This window comes from Rhinolophus sinicus, chromosome 17, assembly GCF_057876585.1.
Source record: "Rhinolophus sinicus isolate RSI-liver-muscle chromosome 17, RSI-T2T, whole genome shotgun sequence".
Lineage (NCBI taxonomy): Eukaryota > Metazoa > Chordata > Mammalia > Chiroptera > Rhinolophidae > Rhinolophus > Rhinolophus sinicus.
Genome location: NC_142517.1, coordinates 166,055,619 through 166,082,250, shown reverse-complemented (window position 1 = coordinate 166,082,250; position 26,632 = coordinate 166,055,619). Strand labels below are relative to the sequence as shown.

Sequence of the window (26,632 nt, the reverse complement as noted above, 5' to 3'; positions counted from 1 at the left end):
TTCTTTTATTTCAGCAGTAAAGGTGATTCCCTTTTCAATTATTTTTAAAATATTTCAGATAAGCCAAGCCAACCTGGAGAACTTGAGATTCTTTCAATATCCAAAGATAGTGTCACTCTACAGTGGGAGAAACCTGAATGTGATGGTGGCAAAGAAATCCTTGGCTACTGGGTTGAATACAGACAATCTGAAGAGAGTGCCTGGAAGAAGAGCAATAAGGATCGCATCAAGGACAGGCAATTCACAGTAGGGGGTTTGCTAGAAGCTACTGAATATGAATTCAGGGTTTTTGCTGAGAATGAAACTGGGCTTAGCAGACCTCGAAGAACTGCTATGTCTGTAAAGACAAAACTAACATGTAAGTAGCCGTTACGTCTCTGCTTTTGATTTACTAGCTATGTAACATGTTGAGGCAAATGCTTCATCTGTACTAAGTAGATCTCCAGGAAGCTTTATTGGTGAGCAAATGTTTGGAAACAATTACTCACTTTGACATATGCGCTCGCAGGGAATAGTTGATAGGAAGCCATTCCAAGCACATAACCTCAGCAGATGTTAGGTGCAATGAACTGAACACATTCCTAGAGCAATATCTTCCTCAAATGCAATGGGTTTTTTAAATAGTTCCTTATAAGATGTGAAGGGTCAACAAATCTACCCCACTTCACTGAACCTAAGTAAGGCAAAGATACTACAGATTTATAGAGAGAATTCATATTTTCCTAAAACCCCATACATCATTAATGCCTCCCAATAATAAAGAGAAAAATCACTCTGAATAATAATATGCTCACCGAATCCCTATTTTCCACATGACCCCAGAAAAATCCCTGCAAAGAATTTTTACAAATTAGTCATATAAATCATGGTATCTAATAAAGTGTTAGTCAATATGATAAATTCATTCCTGATATACAAGGATAGAGGACTATAGATTCAATCATAACAATAATGCATTAATATTATCTTCCGTATCCTTTAGCTGGAGAGGCCCCAGGAGTACGCAAAGAAATGCAGGATGTTACCACCAAATTGGGTGAAGCTGCTCAACTCTCATGCCAGATTGTTGGCAGGCCTCTTCCTGACATTAAATGGTACCGATTTGGTAAGGAGCTCATACAAAGCCGGAAGTACAAAATGTCTTCAGATGGACGCACACATACTCTGACAATAATGACAGAGGAACAAGAAGATGAAGGTGTTTATACCTGCCTAGCTACTAATGAGGTTGGAGAAGTAGAAACCAGTAGTAAACTTCTCTTGCAAGCAATACCACAGTTCCATCCTGGTTATCCACTAAAAGAGAAATATTATGGTGCTGTGGGTTCAACACTTCGACTTCATGTTATGTACATTGGTCGTCCAGTACCTGCCATCACTTGGTTCCATGGCCAGAAACTTTTGCAAAACTCAGAAAACATTGCTATTGAAAACACTGAGCACTATACTCATCTCGTCATGAAGAATGTCCAACGTAAGACTCATGCTGGGAAATACAAAATTCAACTCAGCAATGCTTTGGGATCAGTTGATGCCATCCTTGATGTGGAAATACAAGGTATTTTAGTTTCATTTTTCAAGGAAAAAAATATGATGTTGGGAAACATACTAAAAAAAACCACTACTGTTGTGTCTTCTTCCCCCAACAGATAAACCAGACAAACCTACAGGACCAATTGTGATTGAAGCTCTATTGAAGAATTCTGTGGTGATCAGCTGGAAACCACCGACAGATGATGGAGGCTCCTGGATCACCAATTATGTGGTGGAGAAATGTGAGGCCAAGGAAGGGGCTGAATGGCAATTGGTGTCTTCAGCCATCTCAGTGACAACCTGTAGAATTGTGAACCTCACAGAAAATGCTGGCTATTACTTCCGGGTTTCAGCTCAGAACACTTTCGGCATCAGTGCCCCTCTAGAGGTCTCTTCAGTTGTGATCATTAAGAGTCCGTTTGGTGAGTGCAACCTCTTGTACAACTTCTACAATCTTCACATGGCAAAATTCCATTTTTACATAAAACTTTTTCACAGTAATAAATTTTGGAAGGAAATAGCAGAGATTCGGGTAAAGCACAATTGCCTTTTAGCTTACTTAACTTTAATTGAATTTTTACATATCTAAAAGGGCAAATACCCTGTCCCTTCTTCCCTAAAAAGGCATTTTGTGTTTTAATAAGTTTCTTAGCATAAAGTAACCAATTTTATTTTCTGGAAGAACTATTCTTAGTAGAACTTTGAGTTCATAATATTTTATTTTTTTAATAAGCTTTTCATAAAGTTGCTTGTTTCAGCTTGACTCAAATCTTTGTTTGTTTGTTTGTTTGTTTGTTTGTTTGTTTGAAATAGAAAAACCAAGTGCTCCTGGAAAACCCACTATTACTGCTATCACAAAAGATTCTTGTGTTGTGGCTTGGAAGCCACCTGCCAGTGATGGAGGTGCAAAGATTAGAAATTACTACCTTGAGAAGCGTGAAAAGAAACAGAATAAATGGATTGCTGTGACAACAGAAGAAATCCGAGAAACTGTCTTTTCAGTGAAAAACCTTATTGAAGGTCTTGAATATGAGTTCCGTGTGAAATGTGAAAACCTAGGTGGGGAAAGTGAATGGAGTGAAATATCAGAACCTGTCACTCCCAAATCTGATGTGCCAATTCAGGCACCACACTTCAAAGACGAACTGAGAAATCTAAATGTCAGACACCAAAGCAATGCTACTTTGGTCTGCAAAGTGACTGGTCATCCGAAACCTGTTGTGAAATGGTACAGACAAGGCAAAGAAATCATTGCAGATGGATTAAAATACAGGATTCAAGAGTTGAAGGGTGGCTACCACCAGCTCATCATTGCAAGTGTCACGGATGATGATGCCACAGTTTACCAAGTCAGAGCTACCAACCAAGGGGGATCTGTGTCTGGTACTGCCTCCTTGGAAGTGGAAGGTAAAAACAAATCAGTAAACATAAGTTTGGTGCTAGATGACATATTATTAACTGGGGATGGGGTAGGGTGTGGGCGTGGCACCTAAACAGTGTTAAGTATTGTTAAATTATTTCCTTTTTCCTTTTATTCTACTACAGTTCCAGCTAAGATACACTTGCCTAAAACTCTTGAAGGCATGGGAGCAATGCATGCTCTCCGAGGAGAGGTGGTCAGCATCAAGATCCCTTTCAGTGGCAAACCTGATCCCGTGATCACCTGGCAGAAAGGACAAGATCTCATCGACAATAATGGCCACTACCAAGTTATTGTCACAAGATCTTTCACATCACTTGTTTTCCCCAATGGAGTAGAGAGAAAAGATGCTGGTTTCTATGTGGTCTGTGCTAAAAACAGGTTTGGAATTGATCAGAAGACAGTTGAACTAGATGTGGCTGATGTTCCCGATCCCCCCAGAGGAGTCAAAGTTACTGACGTCTCACGAGATTCTGTCAACTTAACCTGGACTGAGCCAGCTTCTGACGGTGGCAGCAAAATCACCAACTACATTGTTGAAAAATGTGCAACTACTGCAGAGAGATGGCTCCGTGTAGGACAGGCCCGAGAAACACGTTATACTGTGATCAACTTATTTGGAAAAACAAGTTACCAGTTCCGAGTAATAGCTGAAAATAAGTTTGGCCTGAGCAAGCCTTCTGAGCCTTCAGAACCAACCATAACCAAAGAAGATAAGACCAGAGCTCTGAACTATGATGAAGAGGTAGATGAAACCAGGGAAGTTTCCATGACTAAAGCTTCTCACTCTTCAACCAAGGAACTGTATGAAAAATACATGATTGCTGAAGATCTCGGGCGTGGTCAGTTTGGAATCGTCCACCGTTGTGTTGAAACATCCTCCAAGAAGACATACATGGCCAAATTTGTCAAAGTCAAAGGGACTGACCAGGTTTTGGTAAAGAAGGAAATTTCCATTCTCAACATCACTAGGCACAAAAACATTTTATACCTCCACGAATCATTTGAAAGCATGGAAGAATTAGTTATGATCTTTGAGTTCATATCAGGACTTGACATATTTGAACGCATTAACACAAGTGCTTTTGAACTTAATGAAAGAGAAATTGTCAATTATGTTCGCCAAGTCTGCGAAGCACTTGAGTTCTTACATAGTCAAAGTATTGGACACTTTGACATTAGACCCGAAAATATCATTTACCAAACAAGAAGGAGCTCCATCATTAAAATCATAGAATTTGGTCAAGCCCGTCAGCTGAAACCAGGGGACAACTTTAGGCTTCTGTTCACTGCCCCTGAATACTATGCACCTGAAGTCCACCAGCACGATGTTGTCAGCACGGCCACAGACATGTGGTCCCTTGGAACGCTGGTGTACGTGCTGTTGAGTGGTATCAATCCATTCCTGGCTGAAACTAACCAACAGATCATTGAGAACATCATGAATGCTGAATTTTCTTTTGATGAAGAAGCATTCAAAGAGATTAGCTTCGAAGCCATGGATTTTGTTGACCGGCTGTTAGTGAAAGAGAGAAAATCACGCATGACAGCATCTGAGGCACTCGAGCATCCATGGCTGAAGCAGAAGATAGAAAAAGTCAGTACTAAAGTTATCAGAACATTAAAACACCGGCGTTACTATCACACTCTGATCAAGAAAGACCTGAACATGGTTGTGTCAGCAGCCCGGGTCTCCTGTGGTGGTGCAATTCGATCTCAGAGTGGAGTGAGTGTTGCTAAAGTTAAAGTAGCATCCATTGAAATCGGCCCACTTTCTGGGCAGATAATGCATGCAGTTGGCGAAGAAGGCGGACATGTCAAATATGTCTGCAAAATTGAAAATTATGATCAGTCTACCCAAGTGACCTGGTACTTTGGTGTCAGACAGCTGGAGAACAGTGAAAAATATGAAATTACCTATGAAGATGGAGTGGCCACGATGTATGTCAAAGACATTACCAAATTCGATGACGGTACCTACAGATGCAAAGTAGTCAATGACTATGGTGAAGACAGTTCTTATGCAGAGCTATTTGTTAAAGGCGTGAGAGAAGTTTATGACTATTACTGCCGTAGAACCATGAAAAAACTGAAGCGCAGAACAGATACCATGAGACTCCTGGAAAGGCCACCAGAATTTACCCTACCTCTCTATAATAAAACAGCTTTTGTGGGTGAAAATGTCCGGTTTGGAGTAACTATAACTGTCCACCCAGAGCCTCGAGTAACATGGTATAAATCAGGTCAGAAAATCAAACCAGGCGAGGATGATAAGAAGTACGCATTTGAGTCCGACAAGGGTCTTTACCAATTAACAATCAACAGTGTAACTACAGATGATGATGCTGAATATACTGTTGTGGCAAAGAACAAATACGGTGAGGACAGCTGCAAAGCCAAGTTGACTGTAACCCCACACCCTCCTCCCACAGCCACAACATTAAGACCCATGTTCAAACGGCTACTGGCAAATGCAGAATGCCAAGAGGGCCAAAGTGTCTCCTTTGAGATCAGGGTATCTGGCATCCCCCCACCAACATTAAAATGGGAGAAAGATGGTCAGCCACTGTCCCTCGGGCCTAACATTGAAATTATCCACGAAGGCTTGGATTACTATGCTTTGCATATCCGGGATACTTTGCCTGAAGACACCGGGTATTATAGGGTCACAGCCACAAACACAGCTGGATCTACCAGCTGCCAGGCTCACCTACAAGTGGAACGCTTGAGGTACGTCAAACAAGAATTCAAGAATAAAGAGGAGCGTGAACGACACGTGCGAAAGCAAATTGACAAGACATTAAGAATGGCTGAAATTCTTTCTGGAACTGAAACTGTGCCACTGACCCAGGTAGCCCAGGAGGCCCTGAGAGAAGCTGCCATCCTTTACAAACCAGCCGTAAGCACCAAGACTGTAAAGGGAGAATTCCGACTTGAGACAGAAGAAAAGAAGGAAGAGAGAAAACTCCGTATGCCATATGAAGTGCCAGAGCCACGCAAGTTCAAAAAGACCATCGTAGAAGAAGACCAGCGCATCAAGCAATTTGTGCCTATGTCTGACATGAAATGGTATAAAAAGATACGCGATCAATTTGAAATGCCTGGCAAAATTGACAGAGTTGTACAGAAAAGACCCAAGCGCATCCGCCTTTCAAGATGGGAACAGTTCTACGTGACTCCTCTTCCACGCTTCACAGATCAATATAGACCTAAGTGGCGGATTCCCAAACTGACCCAAGACGATCTGGAAATGGTGAGGCCAGCTCGCCGGCGTACACCTTCTCCTGATTATACCTTCTATTACAGACCTAGAAGACGTTCTCTTGGGGACATCTCAGATGAAGAATTACTCCTTCCCATTGATGACTACTTGGCAATGAAAAGAACAGAGGAAGAGAGGCTGCGTCTTGAAGAGGAGCTTGAATTAGGTTTTTCAGCTTCACCCCCAAGCCGAAGCCCCCCACGGTTTGAGCTTTCTAGTCTGCGTTACTCTTCACCACAAGCTCATGTCAAGGTGGAGGAGAGAAGAAAAGACTTTAGATATTCAACATATCACATCCCGATGAAGGCGGAGACTAGTACAAGTTATGCAGAACTGCACGAACGGCACGCTCAGGCTTCATACAGACAGCCGAAACAACGGCAAAGAATCATGGCTGAGAAAGAGGACGAAGAGTTGCTTCGGCCAGTGAAGACCACACAGCGTCTCTCAGAATACAAAAGCGAGCTTGACCACATGGCAAAGGAAGCAAAGTCTAGAAAGAAATCAAGACGACAGAGAGAAGTGACTGAAATAACAGAAATTGAGGAAGAATATGAAATCACAAAACGTGCTCAAAGAGAGTCCTCCTCATCTGTGTCTAGACTGCTGAGACGACGGCGTTCCCTGTCTCCAACTTATATTGAATTAATGAGGCCGGTATCAGAGCTGATCCGGTCACGTCCACAACCGGCTGAGGAATATGAAGATGACACAGAAAGAAGGTCTCCCACTCCAGAGAGAACACGCCCACGTTCGCCCAGCCCTGTGTCTAGTGAAAGATCACTCTCAAGATTTGAGAGGTCGGCAAGATTTGATATCTTTTCCAGGTATGAGTCCATGAAAGCTGCTTTGAAGACTCAGAAGACATCAGAAAGGAAGTATGAAGTGTTGAGTCAGCAGCCTTTTACACTGGACCACGCCCCTCGAATCACACTGAGAATGCGCTCCCACAGGGTACCATGTGGCCATAATACACGTTTTATCTTAAACGTTCAGTCTAAGCCAACTGCTGAGGTTAAATGGTTCCACAATGGTGTAGAACTCCAAGAGAGCAATAAGATTCATTATACCAACACAAGTGGGGTCCTGACCCTGGAAATTCTGGACTGTCATATTGATGACAGTGGAACATACCGTGCGGTGTGCACCAACTACAAAGGTGAAGCTTCTGACTACGCAACCTTGGACGTAACAGGAGGGGATTACACCACCTACGCTTCCCGGCGCAGAGACGAGGAAGTCCTCCCATCTGTTTTCCCTGAGCTGATAAAAACAGAGGCATATGCGGTTTCATCGTTCAAGAAAACCTCTGAGATGGAAGCTTCTTCTTCAGTCAGGGAAGTGAAATCACAGATGACAGAGACAAGGGAAAGTCTCTCATCACATGAACACCATGCATCTGCAGAAATGAGAAGGGCTGCAGTAGAAGAAAAGTCGCTGGAAGAAAAATCCACACACAGAAAGATCAAGTCAACTTTGGCCGCAAGAATTCTAACCAAGCCAAGGTCCATAACTGTCTATGAAGGCGAGTCTGCAAGGTTTTCTTGTGACACAGATGGTGAACCAATACCAAGTGTAACCTGGCTGCGTGGAGAACAAGTGATCAGTACTTCCGCCCGCCACCAAGTGACCACCACAAAGTACAAATCGACCTTTGAGATCTCTTCTGTCCAGGCTTCCGATGAGGGCAACTACAGCGTTGTGGTAGAAAACAGTGAAGGGAGGCAAGAAGCACAGTTTACTCTGACTATTCAAAAGTCCAGGGTTACTGAAAAGGCTGTGACCTCTCCACCAAGGGTCAAATCCCCCGAGCCTCGGGTGAAATCCCCAGAAGGAGGTAAGCCTTCAAAACGAGTGAAATCCCCGGAACCAGTGACTTCTCCCCCAAAAGCTGTATCACCCACAGAGACAAAACCCACACCAGCAGAGAAAGTTCAGCAGCTCCCAGTCTCTGCCCCACCCAAGATAACTCAGTCCCTGAAAGCAGAAGCTGTTAAAGATATTGCAAAGCTGACGTGTGCAGTTGAAAGTAGTATATTATGTGCAAAAGAGGTCACCTGGTATAAAGATGGCAAAAAACTGAAAGAAAATGGGCATTTACAGTTTCATTATTCAGCAGATGGTACCTATGAGCTCAAAATCAATAACCTCTCTGAATCTGACTGTGGGGAATACATCTGTGAGATTTCTGGTGAAGGTGGAACTTCTAAAACTAACTTCCAGTTTACAGGACAAGCCTTTAAGAGTATCCATGAGCAAGTGTCAAGCATATCAGAAACGAAGAAATCAGTTCAGAAAACTGCTGAGTCAACAGAAACCAAGAAAGTAGCTCAGAAAACTGCTGAGTCAACAGAAACCAAGAAAGTAGCTCAGAAAACTGCTGAGTCAACAGAAACCAAGAAAGCTCAGAAAACTGCTGAGTCAACAGAAACCAAGAAAGTAGCTCAGAAAACTGCTGAGTCAACAGAAACCAAGAAAACTGAACCAAAAGCTCCTGAACCAATTTCCTCAAAACCAGTAATTGTTACTGGGCTACAGGATACAACTGTTTCTTCAGACAGCATTGCTAAGTTTGCAGTGAAAGCTACTGGAGAACCCCAGCCCACTGTTATCTGGACAAAAGATGGAAAGGTAACCAGTTCTTAAATGTCTTTTAATTTTATCTTCTAAAACACTAACTTCTTCCCTCATCCACATCTCCCACATAAAGCTGAAAATTAAATCACTTTTTAAAACTCAAATCCCTTGCATTCTATAGGCTATTACACAAGGAGAGAAATATAAACTCTCTGAAGACAAAGGAGGATTCCTCCTAGAAATCCACAAGACTGATACTTCTGACAGCGGGCTTTATACTTGTACAGTAACAAATTCTGCTGGATCTGTGTCCTCCAGCTGCAAATTAACCATAAAAGGTAGGTTGGCTTTTGTTCTTACCAACATTTTTCAGAAAACGATACTAAGGAAACATTTCTGAATACTCTGTCTCTCTCTCTCTCTCTCTCTCTCTCTCTCTCTCTCTCACACACACACACACACACACACACACACACACAAGAAACTATTAAAACAAAACTGTTTTCTGAATTCCAGAATACCATTAGTACACAAATATGGAACTACACATATTTGAAGTTAGCATATATTCTTATATTCATATAAAAAGCACTTACTAAGTGCCTAATTGTATGTTGCGTTATATAAGATTCCATAGGGACAGCCCCTGTTCCCAGGAATGTTTAAGAATAAAGTCAGGTGAATATACAAAATGTTACCTCTTCCCTAAACCTTCACTCTTGCTAAGTTAATGAAAGAGCTGTATTAGTTTTGCCAATTAAAATTAGTTTGCTTTCATCTCAATCTTCTAAAACATAATTTGTTTTGTTTTTTATGAATCAAAACACACACATCTCCTAATTCCTTTGACTGCTCTTTCCAAGACATTTTTCCCCTTAAGTCATAAGAATCATCTTCAATTTAGCGTAAAGAATCATTACACTGATCTCAAAACTCATGCATGACAATTTTCCAAGATTGGGACTGAGAAAGAATTAGATGTAACCCACACTGCATACAAGAGTCAACATTTTTTTCTTTGTATATTCACTTGCAGAATCTATAAGAATAAAGCGTGGGGCCTTTTTCCAATTAAGTTTGCCTTACAAAGTTTCTTTTTCTAGCTGTAAAAGACACTGAGACACAACAAGTATCTACACAAAAGACCTCCGAAATTACATTCCAAAAGAAGGCAGTTGTCCAAGAGGAAATTTCCCAAAAACCCTTAATTTCTGAAGAAATCAAGATGTCAGAGGTGAAATCTCAAGAAAAGTTAGCCCTCACAGAGGAAGCTTCAAAGGTTATGATTTCCGAAAAAGTCAAGAAATCAGAAGCAGCCTCCCTAGAAAAAGCCATTGTCCAAGAGGAAATCACTAAAACATCACAGGCATCAGAAGAAATCAGAACTCAAGCTGAAATTAAAGCATTTTCTACTCAGATGAGCGTAAGTGATGGTCAGAAAGTGACGTTAAAAGCCAACATTGCTGGGGCCACTGATGTGAAATGGGTACTGAATGGAGTAGAGCTCACTAACTCCGAGGAGTACAGATACGGTGTCTCTGGCAGCGATCAGACCCTAACCATCAAGCGGGCCAGTCGCAAAGATGAAGGGATCCTCACCTGTATTGGCAAAACCAGTCAAGGAATCATCAAGTGTCAGTACGACTTGACCCTGAGCGAAGAACTCTCAGATGCCCCAGCCTTCATCTCACAGCCCAGATCTCAAAATGTTAACGAAGGACAAACTGTACTCTTTTCTTGTGAAATCAGTGGTGAGCCCTCCCCTGAAATCGAATGGTTTAAAAACAACCTGCCCGTAAGTTTAATTATGAATTTATTAGTGAAGAAAATTTGAAATACTACATCTGTTCCTGAAGACTTCAAAAAAATACTTTTTTCTCTTCTTTTTAGATTTCTGTTTCTTCTAATATCAGCGTAAGTCGCTCCAGAAATGTATATTCTCTTGAAATCCGAAATGCTTCAGAAAGTGACAGTGGGAAATACACAATTAAGGCCAAAAACTTCCATGGCCAGTGTTCAGCTACTGCTTCCTTAACGGTCCTTCGTAAGTATATCGCCGCCATTTTCCTTATTTGCTTAAGGAGTTTATGGGTATTTTTGCCTTTGTCTTCTGAGCACAGCAAACTCGCAGGAGCTTCAGGAAATTCCATGTGTAAGAGGCACCAGCCTCCTGTGTGAATTCATTCTCATGGTCAAAGTTTCTTTACAGCTCAACAGAAACTTGGATAAGTTAACTTTCAAAAGCAAAGCTACCAACTGCCCTGTTACATTTATTTCCAGAATGCACACTATATACATTATGTTCTATATGACTAATCATTTTTCTCCTAGTGATTCTAGCACCTGCATGTAATGTGATGATAGAAATATAAGGATTCGTTTCTTGGAGACATTGAGCTAGCTCTTGACAAATGTATGTATGTATGTATTTGCTTATGCTTCCACAGCAAATTGTTTGGGTTACGTTTCTTTGTGTGTTTAAGTTTTTGATTTCCGTAAGTCAATGTCAGATGTCTCCAATTAACCAGATGTCATTGATGTTCACCGTGTATCTGCTATGCTCCACAGCTCTAGTTGAAGAACCTCCCAGAGAGGTAGTATTGAGGACAAGTGGTGACACGAGCTTGCAAGGAAGCGTCTCGTCTCAGTCAGTCCAAATGTCTGCCTCTAAGCAGGAGGCCTCCTTCAGCAGTTTCAGCAGCAGCAGTGTTAGCAGCATGACTGAAATGAAATTTGCAAGCATGTCTGCCCAAAGCATGTCCTCCATGCAAGAGTCCTTTGTAGAAATGAGTTCCAGCAGTTTTATGGGAAAATCTAGTATGACACAACTGGAAAGCTCAACTAGTAGAATGCTTAAAGCAGGCGTAAGAGGTGAGCAATAAAATTACTGGTAGAGGTAGACAAGCCTACTAGCATAATGTGTACTCTTTAGTATATACAATTCAATAGAAAGCAAATCAGTATTTCTTTCAGTGATCCTAACACGTTTTTGTTCTTGCTATTCCATAAAGGAATTCCACCTAAAATTGAAGCTCTTCCCTCTGACATCAGCATTGATGAGGGCAAAGTTTTAACAGTAGCCTGTGCTTTTACGGGTGAGCCTACCCCAGAAATAACATGGTTCTGTGGTGGAAGAAAAATCCAAAATCAAGACCAGCAAGGGAGATTCCATATCGAAAACACAGATGACCTGACAACTCTGATCATCACGGACGTACAGAAAGAAGATGGTGGACTTTATACCCTGAGCTTAGGGAATGAATTTGGATCTGACTCTGCTACTGTGAATATAAATATTCGATCTATTTAAGAGAGCCTGGGCTCTCATACTCACTCATTCTTAACCTTTTCACAAACAATTCACATGGACTAATCTTTCTGATCTGTAAATATTAAGAAAAAAAAAGTAGTTTTGTATCAACCTAAATGAGTCAAAGTTCAAAAATATGCATTTCAATCTTTTCATAACTGTTGACCTAAAAATATGATACATTTTCTAGTGACATGTACATACTGTATATAGCCGGATTAACGGTTATAAAGTTTTGTACCATTTATTTTATGACCTTTTACAATGTAACTTTTGAAACTGTTGGTAGGAGAAAGTTTCTTATGGAACGAATACCCTGCTCAACACTTAATCAATCTTTGTGCCTCAACATACTGTTGATGTCTAAGTATGCCTCAATGGGTTGAGAGATTCCCCATTGAAGAGATGTCCTACCCACCTCAGAGACAACGCTGTGCACATCACCTGAGAAGTGCACCAATATCTACTGAATCAGAAATGTAAGGCATTGGTGATGTTTGCATTTACCCTCCTGTAAGCAACACTTGAACGTCTTACATTTTCTCTGATGACGTCACACTCAAAATTATCATGACTTAAATATTACCAGAGCAAAGTGTAACGGCCAACACTTTGTTCGCTCATTTTGCACTGTCTCTGACCATAGAGAGTGCCTGGGTAGCTTGGAAAAGTAACACCGCCTAGCCATCCCCTCATGTAACCAAGCTATTCAAGTGTTCCTATGTTGGAGCAGTGCCAACTCTTGGAGGTCCAGGGGTGCAGCCAATGCCTTTGTGTGGTAGCTCTAAATTTAAATTACACCTGAGAAACTGGGGCAACTAAGCAATGAGCCACAGCAAAAAAAGAACAACAACAAAAACAACAATGAAATAAAGCTGTCGTTAAGTTAAAAACAATAACCATGTTACTAAGTGCCCGAAATATCAATTTGATGTAGTTCTTTTCCTGCTGGTATAAATTCAATTGTTAGTTAAAATTGTTGGGCCTCCTTGAGATAGTAATAACAAAATAAAGCAAGCTATCTGCACCTCAAAATGTGTGGTTGGTTGTTTTCTGTGAAATTCTGGGGTTGGGGAGGTATGTGCCTTCGCAAATCACAGAAATGATCATGAGATAAAGCAACTCAAGTCCAAAATACCCCATGTTCTCAAGTTTGTTAAAGCAAATGTTTAACTTACTCTGTTGAATGTATTCAACAATTTTTAAAAGCATAGATATGATTCTCATGGATAAACTTATTCCCAAAAGTTAACCAAAATCCCCCAAAATAATAGATTAACTCTTTTAAACATATCAAGAAAAATATTTTTATGGGAGCTGATTCAACTAAATCCATCAAAAATATTAATCGTCTACAATATTTTGTGCTAGACACCACAGGGAACAACACAAAAATGAGCAAGATGACATAGACCTTGTCCCTCAAAGAGTGTAGGTCTCAAAGAAGAGAAAATGACAAGTTCAAGAGAAATGATCAGTTACGTAACCGACATTGACTATTGCAGCTCCAACTGAGACAGAATAAAGGTACTCAAACTGAAGAGCATGTTTTACATGGTATAGTCCTACCATACTTTCTAAACAGCTGATCTACACTATCTAGTGTCAGAAAAATCTGTATTTATCCACTTCAATTAGATCATCGTAACTGCAATCCTATAAAGTTGATTCTTTGCCTAAAGTACCTCCTAAATGTAAGCCCAAGTTACAGATGTAAACACAGTTAATCCTAAATGTAAGTACAGGTGGCCAAAGCTGAAGCAAATGTACTGTCAAATTTTTATTCTCCAAAAGAAGCTCTTAGGTCTTCATTAATTTATTCAGCAAGCATTCTGTCTTGTCAGATTCCCTAAAAGCAGAGCCTAAGACACGGACTCTGGTAGAAGTCATGTTTGAAGCATTGCTCTCAAGAACTGGGACTGAAAGCAAAGCACAAAAGTGGTCTCAGCGGGAGCTTCAGCCTGATGCCACAGGGAGCATAAATTGTACCAGAGCTGGTTCTATTTTGGAGCAAGGGGGCTGAACTTTTGTACCCCCTTACTTGCCAGTCAGTGGCTACAGGCTATGAGATGCGGGTGGGATGTGGGGGTCGGGGGTGGGGAATAACCTCCCAAGTGAGGGAGGACTTTTGGCTAGAGCAGTCTCTGCAGCCTGGGCCAGTTAAACAGCCTGTACTCAAGAAGCTGGGTTGGGTACACATAACCTGGCGAATCTAAGTGGCACCAACACCCCCACTACACCATTCGTACCTTAAAATGAGAGTGGCAGGACTTACTAGGTGATTCCTGGGGCTGCTTCCCAGCCCTGACATGCTAATATAATAACATGGCTGAGATACAGTCCATGCTGATGAGAATTCTAAAGCTGAAAGAATTTCGCACTTCCGGTAGTTCCGTAGTTGCAGGTCCCAGGCCCTGAGATCCAAGCCGGGTCTGGGAGAGACGGGAGGGGCAAGGATCTATCCAGCAAAGGAAAGGGGCGCTAAAGGCAAGGCCTGACTTACCATGCATTAGCCAAAGCCCACATCTTCTGAAAGCAGCAAGGTGTGGCCACAGGAGCGCATGTGAGGGGAATGCTTACGGAGGATCCTGGAAGTCTGTCAGAGGCACCCCAGCTAGAACAAGAACCCCTTCCCGGGTTCAGCAGCCAGCCTCCTTCCCTTAGCTCCTCCAAGAACAGTGCTCGCCCCCCCCCCCCCCCCCCCCCCCCCCCCAGGGCTGGGGGAATTCCTGCTCCTTACACCTTCAGCAACTGTAGTGGTTTCTCAGCATCATTGCATTTCCGATTCAGACACCTTTTCTCTCCTCATGTAGCCAGGGGGCGACAGAGAGCAGCAAGTCGGGCTTCCTGATTCCAGACCTTTCCAAGCCACAAAAGCATGAGAAATCTTCACTATCATCCTGCCTCTCTTTTTGCTGAATCCTTCCTGCCTACTTTATAAACCCCACACCCTGGCTACATGAAAAGCAGAATAACGTAGGCATTACATATCCGCGCTCAAAATCCAGAGTGCCAGGCTCAAATCTAGGATCTGCTACCTTGTGTGACCTGGGGCCGGGTTAGTGCACTTCTCCATTCCTTGATGTTCTTCTCATCCATAAAATGAAAATAACAGCATCAACTTCACAGGGTCATTGTGAAGATTCAAGTTACTACATGTGAAACTTTTAGAGCAGTGCCTGGCACAGCACCCAATAAGTGCCAGCAATCATTATTATATTAGGGACCATCATGGAAAACATTGCAGGCAGAGACCAGAAACAGAGAAGCAGCCTTTTTAGAGAGGACCCAAGTACAGGTCTCACGTGTGCTCACTAGATGTGTTAGCTTGCTAGGGCTGCTGGAACAAAGTACCACAAACTGTGGCTTTTACGCAGAAAGGTTAGAAGTGCAAAATGAAAGTGTCAGCAAAGTTGGTTCCTTCTGAGAGCTATTAGGAGAGAATCTGTCCCAGGCCTCTCTGCCTGTCTAGTAGTTGGCCACTTGCATGTTCCCAAGTCATTCTCCCTGTGTGCATGTGTGGGTCCCAATTTCCCACTTAGGAGAACACCAGCATACTGGGTTAGGGTCCATCCTAATATTAACTCATTTGAACTTTACTATCTATGTAAAGACTATCTCCAAATATCACGTCCTGAGGTACTGGGGACTCCAGCATATCTTTCGGGGGGGGGGGGGGGGGACATAATTCAACCCATAACACTAGACATGATAAACAGGGGACAACACATCTTTGTTAGAAGTGTTTTGATGGAATTTCTTAAAAGATGAATTTATTATCTCTATCCAATAGTAGCTGATTATATAGATGAACCATGTAGAGGTAGGGAAGTAGGAAAATCAGAAACAGCCAGTAAAATGACAGGTTAAATTGGCAGTCTCCATGGCAACTGATTCAAAAATGATGGTTTATGATTGTGCTCCAGGAAGAGAGGACAATTTGTATTTGTTTACTCTGCTCCAAATGTAATTTTGAGAAAGTCAGGCAGAGAAAGTCCAGTTTCTTTGTAATGGGAGAAAATAATGTCTATTAGACAAATAGAAGGACTTTTGAAAATAGATTGTCCCACCAATTTTTATTCTAAGGTTATAAAAAGTGAAGCCTTAGTTTATGCCTTTTCGTATGCCTAGGTAAATATTTCCCAAACTCTTCCCTCAGGATGTTGGTAGATGTGAAAAAGTGTCCCACAGCCACTTAGGAATTGGGTAACTGTACTTCTTTATGCAGTACTTCTTAGAGCCTTTGATGAGCTGGTATGTGTGGTGATTCTCCAATTAGAGACACAGTGACACAGTGCTCCCTGCACTTATTTGATGATGGAACTGTTTGCGCTGCACATGATGCAGGCTTAGACAGGGGACAGTAGGTGGAAACATGGAAGGTGAGGAGATTTAGCTCTTAATAGAAGGAGGAACTGGATATCACCTGAGAAATGAAGTTAAGTGCTTATGATTAAAAAAAAATTCCAAGGTGTTTAAGAGCACATGGCTGGAGCATCTGATCCAGTGAGAGAAATGCAGAACTGTCAGGTGAGAGGAAGTTACATGTAAAAGCTGTGACCTGGAGTGTGGGGTAAGGATGAGAGGGGCAGGCTCTCCGGGTAGAGGACCTTTGCACCTGCAGTCGTCTGAGGACAAGGGAGAGCACAACACAATGAGAAATGTAGAAAAAAGGTTAGTAAGGTTGCTACAAGAACCTCTGCAGGGCTGGGCTTCAGAGGCAGGGCAGCGTGGCCAAAGGCCTCAGATATCATATTAAGGAGTTTGGGATTCTACCAAAGAGGTAAGGGGAACCATGAGAGAGATTTAATCAAACTAGTTACTCGATCAAATTTTAGTTTTACAGTCTTTAGCTCTTCTGAGAAAGCTACCACGTTTGTCATTCCACATCAAAGAGCTTGTTTCCTCCTGGGAGGCTGCACTCACAGGAAGACCTTTACCTACCACCAAATTTTTAGCCCACAGTGGCCCTGTAATTATAGTTCAGGAGCTTTATAACCAGCCTTGGAAAAGTCTTTCTTAAGCTTGTCTGGAGACTTCAGGATACATGTAATAAAGTCAGGCTGGTAGACTCTCCGGGCACAGGAAGGGGTGTTGGAGAGGGGTGACTGTGGAGGTGGGAGGGCGCTCTACTGCCACAGCTTTCTCAGTGACAATGACCACTGTGTGGAATTGGCAGTGGATAAGCAGAAGAGTCCAGCCCAGCAAGCCAAGTTCTCCTGGGGATGCAGTGCCAGGAACGTGACTCTCGGGGATGGCTCCCATTCACTCCTGCTCCCCTTTCAGAAAAGGGAGGAAGCAGGTAAGAGTGGGCAGATATGCCAATGCTTTCCAATCTGTCAGGATGCCCTGGAAAAGAGAGCATGGCCGAAGGCTCAGGCTTCCAAACCTGAAATCCGTGCTTATCCTAGGATCTTTAGGGGTCTATAAACTCCCTGAGATTATGCCTATGCATATATTTCAATGACATGATGCCTAGTTTTCATTTCATTTTTAAAGATGCCAATGATTCAGAAAGTTTAAGAAATAACTTTCCTACGTGTTTCAGAGAGGGAGCAGGCAGACAGATGCCCAAGCTATCTGAGAAATACCCACACAGGGCTCCCCATAGAAAGCGACAGTGATAAGCCCCGCAGTGGAAACCGTTCCGGGCTCTGGGGCTCAGGATTCCTCCTTCTGCAGCCAGTAGCTGCCGCTGCTGAGCCTCGCACAGCAGTGTCCGCTGCACAGCAGTGTCCTTACCTAATCCCAGGCCAGGAGCTCCTGAACCGGCAGAGACTCAAGGACAAATGCTTCTTGCTAAAGATATACTAGGTTCCACTTCCCTGTAATAGGGTGAGTGTATAGAGACGCTGAGGGGACCCTATGTGACACCAGTCTCAGCCTTAGAAACACAGCAACGGCAACACATGGATGAAGTCAGCTTTCTGTAGACAGCAGCCAGCTCCGTTGGAGATCACTGTAATGTTTTAGCTTTTAGTCCGGAGAGGCACACGGGTGCTCCTCGTTCCCCAACCTGCTGAGAACTCAGCCACATCCAGAGGGGAAGCTGGCTGCCCCACCTCCATTCTCACTTCCATTACCTAGAACAACCCAGAGAAGCTGGAGAGAAGGGACATCACCAGGTCCAATAAGCCAAGACCAGATGGGAGGCTGAGATGCCCTGTCCTAATAAATGGAAGGACCACTAAGGGGAATACAGCGAGGTCTCTAATGAAGACATCCACCAGAAGGAAAGGGGAGAACATTGAGATCCAGGGTCTTCAAATAACATGTCCAAATTCACACGGTTAATAGCAGAGCTGGAACTAGAAGCCAGGTCTCCAGGTACCAGTGTGGACTCGTGTCATGCAGGGTCTCAGCTCCCGCTCCCCTCATAACGCAGGATATGGTGACGCCAAAAAGGAACACCAACAGAGCCATAGATAGGGGAGTCATACCACTATATTCTCACTGGCCGCCGGGTTGGAGACACAGGAAGCCGGAGCCACACGATCTGCAATCCGCCACACTTCTCTGCTGACCAATCAACCAACTCCTTACTAACTGCAATCCGCGCTTGCTAGTTCAGCCTCAGCACTTATGTTAGTGGCTAATGGCTAACTGGTAAGAGCTGGTAGTCAGCCAGCCACAGCGGGTGGCCATCTGATTACAGGTGATGGCCATCTAATAACCGAGCCAGCACCTTTCCACGTGGGACTCTGTCCCCACAACTTGTCATCCCTTCACACCAAAAATCATCCCTACTGGAGTGAGAGGGCAAGAGAGGGCTTGTGTAGGGAGAAGGCGGCTCTGTTTAGGGTCATTATAGTTCCGGGGCAAGAAAGACAGCAAAACTCCTTCAGGTGACTCCTCGTAAAAAGCTACCTCAGTTCCAGTGTAGTCAGTTCATCTCAGAAAGCTAAGGACAGAAATGCTGAACTCTTTTATTGGCGTCTGAATATAGCCAGGAAATAGGGTGCTTATCTAACCCAGCGTGACACGTGAACACACAGCGGTGGGAGAACCAAAGGCTTTCTGTAAACGATGCTATGGACCCTAGAGAAGTAACAGAAAAGAACCTTTCCAATGTTTGAGGAAGGAGGTATCCTGACAAACCATCTGCCTGGTTCTCGGTGGTGCCGAGACAGAGGAAAGCCAGCGGAGTCCCTAGAATGTTTAAGGTAGGGACTGCGCGATCAGAAGGGAGATTTCTGAGAGTGGGATGCTAGATACACTTTCCAGAGAATGGGGAGGATTCAGTTTCATCCATTTCAGTTTGAGATTAGGATGAGTAAATGTCTTAAAGGGAAATCTCTTTCAAAGTAAGGGCATGTGTGGAGAAGTATCCTTGCAAGGCCTATACTTATTTTTCCTTAATACGCAAGGCAGCTGTGAAAAGGAATTGTTCAGCCCAGCATTCTTAGTTCTTCTTTCTCCATGTCAGGGAGAGGGGAGTTTGGTGGTGATGGTGACAGTGGTAGTCATTTCCTTCACACGTGCTCCCTATCAGAAAATCATTCATTTTCCACCCCTCTAGGAAAATGTCGCTCCTTACTTGGGACACAAAACCAGAGAGAAGCAAAAGGCAGGGTGTATCAAGGTGAACATTTAGGTTAATACCACCTCAGACAGTGCTTTTAGAACTTTAAAGTGCAAAGGAATCACCTGGGTGTCTTAGTCAAATGCAGATCCGGGGGGATGGCCTGAGATTCTGCATTTCTAATAAGACCCCAAGTGAAGCTGAGGCTGCTGCTCCTCAGTCCATGCTCAGGACCTGGAAAAATGTTTGGCCTTTCAGGTTATGAGACAGATGGTGGTGGCCTAACACTTTAATGCTATATGTACGCACACCTCTTCTTACATACAACAATCAGGAGTGGGCATCTCCACCCAGTCCTAGTTCAATGGTTCTCAACCTTGGCAACCCACTGGAATTCCTGGGGAGCTTTAAAAAAATACTGATGATTGGGTCCCACCCCTAGAGATTCTGCTGTAATTGGTGTGGGTCAATCTAGGCCTTAGGACATTTAAATGCTCCCTGGGCGGTTCTAATGTGCAGCCATGGCGGAGACCCCCTGATCTAGCCAAAAGGTGATCCACTTAATGTTTTCATTTAAAGGTTCACTATTACTTCTATCCTTTCTCACACTGCAGAAATAACTTTAATTTAGCCCATCAGATTTTACATTTAAGTGTGCGGTAAACCAGTTGTCACATACATGTTTTTTAAAGCTAAGGGTTATCTTTATCTTTCCTTAAACTTTCAAAACATCCTGTACTTAAATTTTTCTCAGTGACGTGGCAAATGTATTAAACATTTTCCCCCACACTGTTGACACGGCTCAGTTTTATTGATTTATAAAATTACTACAATACTTTAAACAAGCAAAATTTTCGTAATAAAAATATAGAGTACACTTTTGGCATTTGGAAGAGAAAAAAAGAATACTGACAAAATAAGTACACATATATTTTTAAATGAAGTTTAGTTTTCCCCTGGTAATAAAAATCCTATTCTGAAAATGTTTCAAAATTGAAGTGCTTAGTTATATTAATCTAAAGCCATATTCGCTGTTAGGTTACCAAGTTTATTTAGAGACTAGCTTTTCTATCAGTTTCAGTATTTCCAATTTATTTAACTTCTAAAGTTACAAATTGTTCACTTAAACGCCCACAAATTGTTGCTCCAAGAACCATCATATGTATTAGTTATGATTAAGCAAAAATAAAGACATTCAAAAGGCAAAAAAAAAATCATGTGCTCATGTTTTCAATAACTCGTATACACAAAGATAAAACTATTTTAAAACAATCATGATATTTTCTAATGCTTATTTATGTTGAGGTTAAAATAGTTGGTGGGCAAATGTGAATAATACTATTCAATTAAATGGTGAAAATTTATGCAAGTCAATTATAGTTGATATTCAATTTCTCTAAGCTAATAAAAATAAAAGTAGTGAGTATTACATGCACTCAAGAATTAGAAAGCAAAGGTGAATACTAGCAATATAGCACTTAGTAAGTGGTCAATGAATATTGACTGAGACTGAACAAACATTTTTTGAAAAAGGTGAATAAACATATAAGCAATCCTAAATTAAATGCCCCCCTGGAACTCACCACCCTCCCCAAATGAGTCTACTTCTTTTCCAAAACTGTCCACCAAATAGAGAGTTACTGAAGAGGCTATTTGGACTATAATTATTAAACAAAAATGGAGAAAAAAACAAAGTGATAAGAAAAAAAGGTAGGAAAAAATGGGGCAAGTTCGTATGGTTTTCTTTTTGGCTAATTATGGATGATATTGGAAAGCTGCTAGAAACTTACTTTTAACATTCAACTATGATTTTTGTTAACATACAACCATGATTTCTTCAGAGCTGGTAAAAAGGAAAAACTGAAATAACATGGAATTTGAAAAACAGAGGGCAAAAAGACCATAGTGAGTCATATTTTTCTCTAGTTCAAGCCAGCAATGGACTTCAACTATTAAAAACATCATGTAACATTGTAATCACTCCCTTACTCCCTTCATACTCCCCACAAAGAAAGAAAACCACCTGCAGGAATTAAATCTGAAAGTGACAGATGCACACATGATAGTAGAGAAAGCCACATTTCTAAAAAACACACCTCATAAGTATGAGGCCAAAAAGTCACCTGTACCTTCTGCCAAGCTTCAGGATCAAGCCATATTCACAGACACTGGCCAGAGGCTTAATTCACAAAGCAAGAAAGTTGCAATCTGTAAAATTTCTCCCCCCAAATTATGGCCTATATGTAAAAAGCACAGCAAGGAGAAAGAAGGGCAACTGGTCTAAGGTTTGCCACTTAAGCAGAATCACAAATGAACTGAAACTTCTCTCAAGTGATGACTAAGGGTGATCTAAACACAAAATGTATGCTAATTGAATTTTACTTGCTAAACTCATACTTTTTAAAGTTTTTTTTTTTTTTAAAACACGGCACTTTTTTTTCCCTGAGCACCATGTCAAGGTTGCAAAGGTCTTTGAATTCACAAAGGCACTGCTACTAAGTGGATGGTGTGTGTTACTTATGCACAAAAATACTGGGTCCGAATACAGGTGATGGGCTATTTTTGTTTCCATTTTTTTAAATATACATATGATTAAGTTCATCCTAGTGTGATAGTGGAAACTGAAAACAGGGACTCAATTATGAGTTTTTCCACATTGTTTGTTGTGAGTGCTTAAAAATATATGTATAATCTAGCAAAGTTATGCAAAGTCAGACCATAATCATATATTCTGGGTGACAGAATATCCTTGCCCCCATTCCCCACACCACACCCTCCCACCAAGCCCATGGCAGATATCATTAATGAAGTAGGTAGGTCACTCTGATAATCTAGCCTCAAACTCAGAATCCCTAGAAGCCACGTTAACAGAAATCTGGATGCTTAACCCATAACTTCTAGGCCATACTTTGATTTGCTGCCAAACAAAAAAAAACACAACTCTATTTTGACCAAGTCATGGTAACTTCTGTAGCAAACTTGTTTTATCCTTTGCAGCTAAACTTCTAAAATCAATTGTAAAACTAAACATAAAACTGTATCTCAAAATAAAACGATTCCCAGTTGCGTTGTCTACAACCAACAAACCATGCACACAGACCTGCACTCATATACTCACATGTACATAATTAAAGTACTAGACCCTCTCGATTGTCTCATTCTATAGCTATCTAGAAAACGCGATTCACATTTCTTTGCACAGAGGGATTAAAAGGAAAGAAGAGCTGGAATGCCTGTTAGGTCAACAACGGCAGAAGCCAGAATTAGTCTACTTTCACCTACAAAAAATACTTATAAAGATATATAGACTCCTCTCTTTTATTACCAGCTGCATCATATAGATATGCCACTGTACTTAATCACCTTGTGATTGATGAGCTAATCTGAATGACGGCAGTGTACACCTCCATAAAACAAGTCAATGCACAGGAAACGGTCTAGAAGGACACACACCAGAAAAGAGTGGCTATCCCTGGGGAAGTGGGGTATCAAGGTGAACTTGCACTTTATTCATATTGTCTAAATCATTATTTAATAAAGAGAATATATTCAGGTATTGTTTTCAAAAACTAAGAGGAAGGGTGGGAAATAACCCAGCTCTCCCAGAATTTAAAGTCCAGGGTACAGGAGAAAGATGATGGCACACTGAAGGGAACTGAAGTTTTCCTAGGGCACCCCTTTTCATCACCCACAACTCAGTCTTTATTCCTAAACTGCTACATCTCATTCAAAATGACCTCTGCCTACTAATTCCGAGAGAGGCTGGGAAAGCAGAGTTTCTGAGTCTAGCTCCTGGTGGCTATGAGTCCCTTCGTAACACAATTCTCTCCTTTGTTCCCGTGTCCACGCTACCAAATCTGGTAATACACTTTATATTGAGATTTAAGTGGGGAACAGTCTTTGCGACAGACTTTTAAAAGCACAAAGAATATCAACAGCTTCTTCCCCTCACTCTGACAGAATAAAACTAAGGAGGGAATTCATTACAGTCATACATTTTATTCATCCTTGATATTCTGAATACATTACCCAGGGAAACTACCCCTCACTGACGTCAAAGCAATTGTTTAATGTGTTACTATCCCTGTACATTAATTCATTTGATTTACCTATCACAATTAATCAAAACTTAATCCGCCCTGTCATAAATGTTGGGTTTTGTGATTAAATTCTGGGTTATTTATTCAGAAATTAATACTATTCCAGAACTAAAATACTAAATAAAATAAACAGATCATTTAAACACTTAGTATTTCAGGATACAGTAACAAAATATTCATCATTCTAATCAATCACATGAGTTCATTCTGGTCCTGTGCATCTTGGTTGCTCTTGTATTCTTGTACTTTAACATCTTTATTCGGAGGCTAAAATGAGGTGAATTAACTAGCCCATAGTAGGTGTTCCAAATAAGTTATCAAAGAGACCAACAAAAGTCATTTTGAGAGGAAGGAGAGCACATTATGGGGCTGAAAGGGCAAATTCCATCCTATGAAAACGTATAGATTAGTTACTACATTTGGAGAAGAGGCAGCATAAGGGCTCCAAAGATGTCGACATCAAAGCTCTGGAGATGAAATACCACAGCAAACAGTAAGGGGACACAGTAAAGACAGTAATAGCTGCACCTAGGGAGGGGCAACTGCCAGCATCAAGCTAACAGCAGGTACAGTTTTACCCTAAGCATGTCTACCTGTTTCATCTGTACTGCCAGTTATCCAGATAATTGGCAAAGAAGTTTATTCAACTAAGCAGCTGGCCATTCTTTTTGCAGAAAAATGTCTCATCTCTAGTGGCACTGATATTTAGTCATTTGTCACAACTATGGGACTCCAGTGAGAAAGAATGCAAATCTCCGTCCAAATAAAAATACCTTTCCCCAAAGTATGCAGCTCACAAGCCGTAAGGCGTGATGGGATCGCCTAGTCCCACTTCACCTCTAAGAATTAGAATTCTGTGTTATCTGTCATACGCTCAATCCAGATACAAAGAAGATACTTAAAAGTGAGCAAATGCAGGCATTTTGCTTCGTATTAAGTTCCCATTTTCTAATAAGTGTACAGCCACCCACAAGAAGGTTATAGATGTAGACCTTCTACTGAAGTCTGCTATCTCTGTTTCTCTCCTCTATGTGTCAAAGAGTGTACATCTACTGGCTGTAGGTAAGACATAATAAACATCATCTCCACAATTTTATTCTCTATACTTCATATTTAGATGATGAAAACAAAATACCAATAAAGCTTAAAACCACTTCAAAATTGTTATACACTTTTAAAAACTTTCAGACTAATACTGACTGGATTTTTTAAGGCTTTAATATATCTTAGATAAAATTTAACACCTGAACATTCCATGTGAAGTCTAGTTAAATGTAGGGACAATATTATCAAACACTCGATTTTCCCACATGTCAACAATTCTTCTTATGGTGAAAACATCTTCATTCAAGTCTAAGCGGGTTACTGAATTAAGAGTGATAGTAGTAATAATAATGGTAACAACAATATTAATAATAGCTAACACTTATTTAACGCATACTCTGTGCCAGGCAGTGTTCTAAGTGTGTTTAAGGTATTGATTCTTCTAATCCTCACAACGGTCCTATGAGGTAGATAGTACAGTAAAACCATATTAATTAAAAAGTATTAAAGAGTGGAAAAAATGAATCATAGAATACTAAAGAAATTTTATTTTCAAAACACTATTAGAATTTAAATCTAGACTTCCAGTTAAATATGAGAGACTGACCACATGTATTTATTTTCTGTACCTGAAAACCCCATGAAAAGACATTAAAGGAATAGAAATCGTATTAATCCACAGAGAACAGACTACATAGCCACGAGATTTCAATAGCGTTTATACAACTGAAAACCAGGAGGAGCTGTAATAACTAACCTAGCAGAGTAGAGTAGAGAAAGTTAAAACCTAAGAACCCAAAAATATACCCTACCAAATTCCTAACAAGTTCAGGACTGGGAAGCACCAGGTATTGTACAAAAGGGGTACAGGGCTGAAATTAGGACTGGAAGTCTGTATCAAGAGCAACTGGACAGCAGGTCCTCTCCCCACCCTCCACAGCCAGACAGCCAACCCAGCCTCAACTTTCATCCACAGGAGAAACTGAGCCCAAGGGTCACCAACCATAGAGGAAGACTGGGGTGGGGGCGCAAGGCATGGAAGGCTGAAAGTGGGAGGATTAAGTAAAAGATACCATACAAACTGTGGGGTCCTCAGCTTTCTTCTCCTACCCAGCCGCCAGAACCCAGGAGTCCTTTCTAGAGACACTGAATGGCTCCAAAGAAAAGACCTCCACTGGATATTATGAGGACTCAACAAAAAAGGCCAACTAACTCTCTGCGATGGCCCTTCAGACAACTGATAAACTCAGCCTACACATAAAGACCTATGAAATTAAATTTTTAGTACCTGATCCTTAATATGAATGGATGACCTCTCTAATTTTCTATGAAAGCCTTCAGAATGAAAAATGTCCACAATATATAAACAGAAAACAGGAAGGAACATGGAAGAAACAGAAACAATGCAAGAAACAGGAAAGACATGAGAAAAAAACCCATAATTATCCTCAGGAATAATGAGAAGACATTGAATCTATAAGCTAAGAATAGGGTACTATGAAAAAAGAACAGAGAAAAAAGATATCATTACAAACTAAAACATTTAGTTAAAAAACTTCATCAGAAGAGTCAGAAGATAACAAAGATAACAAATACAATACAACTTGTGGAGCAACTGGAGAGGAAAGATTTTTAAAATTAGAGGATCAACCAGGAGGTCCAACATTCAAACAACAGGAATTCTAGAAATATAGGATAGAGAGAATAGAGAAGAGAAAATTACCAAAAAGATAACACAAAAAATTTCCCAGAATTGAAGTAGACAAGTCTACAAATTGACAGACTGCAGCAAGTCGAGCACTCATTCACATATATAAATGAAGACCACCATATCATCATGAAATGTTGGGGGTAAAAAGAAGTT

At 41.3% G+C, this 26,632-nt stretch overlaps 1 protein-coding gene across 1 annotated transcript in view; it reads left to right on the top strand.

Annotated features, from left to right (window-relative positions):
• Positions 1–13,129, top strand: part of TTN (titin) — a 271,515-nt gene extending 258,386 nt beyond the window's left edge. Inside the window, exons 304-313 of the mRNA XM_088794519.1 lie at positions 59–358; positions 983–1,558; positions 1,650–1,955; positions 2,347–2,940; positions 3,079–8,846; positions 8,974–9,130; positions 9,896–10,587; positions 10,683–10,836; positions 11,361–11,663; positions 11,804–13,129. Coding sequence (XP_088650645.1) covers positions 59–358; positions 983–1,558; positions 1,650–1,955; positions 2,347–2,940; positions 3,079–8,846; positions 8,974–9,130; positions 9,896–10,587; positions 10,683–10,836; positions 11,361–11,663; positions 11,804–12,102 — 9,149 coding nt within the window. The 3' untranslated portion in view covers positions 12,103–13,129. The remainder of the gene's footprint in view (positions 1–58; positions 359–982; positions 1,559–1,649; positions 1,956–2,346; positions 2,941–3,078; positions 8,847–8,973; positions 9,131–9,895; positions 10,588–10,682; positions 10,837–11,360; positions 11,664–11,803) is intronic.
• Positions 13,130–26,632: the final 13,503 nt, after the last annotated feature.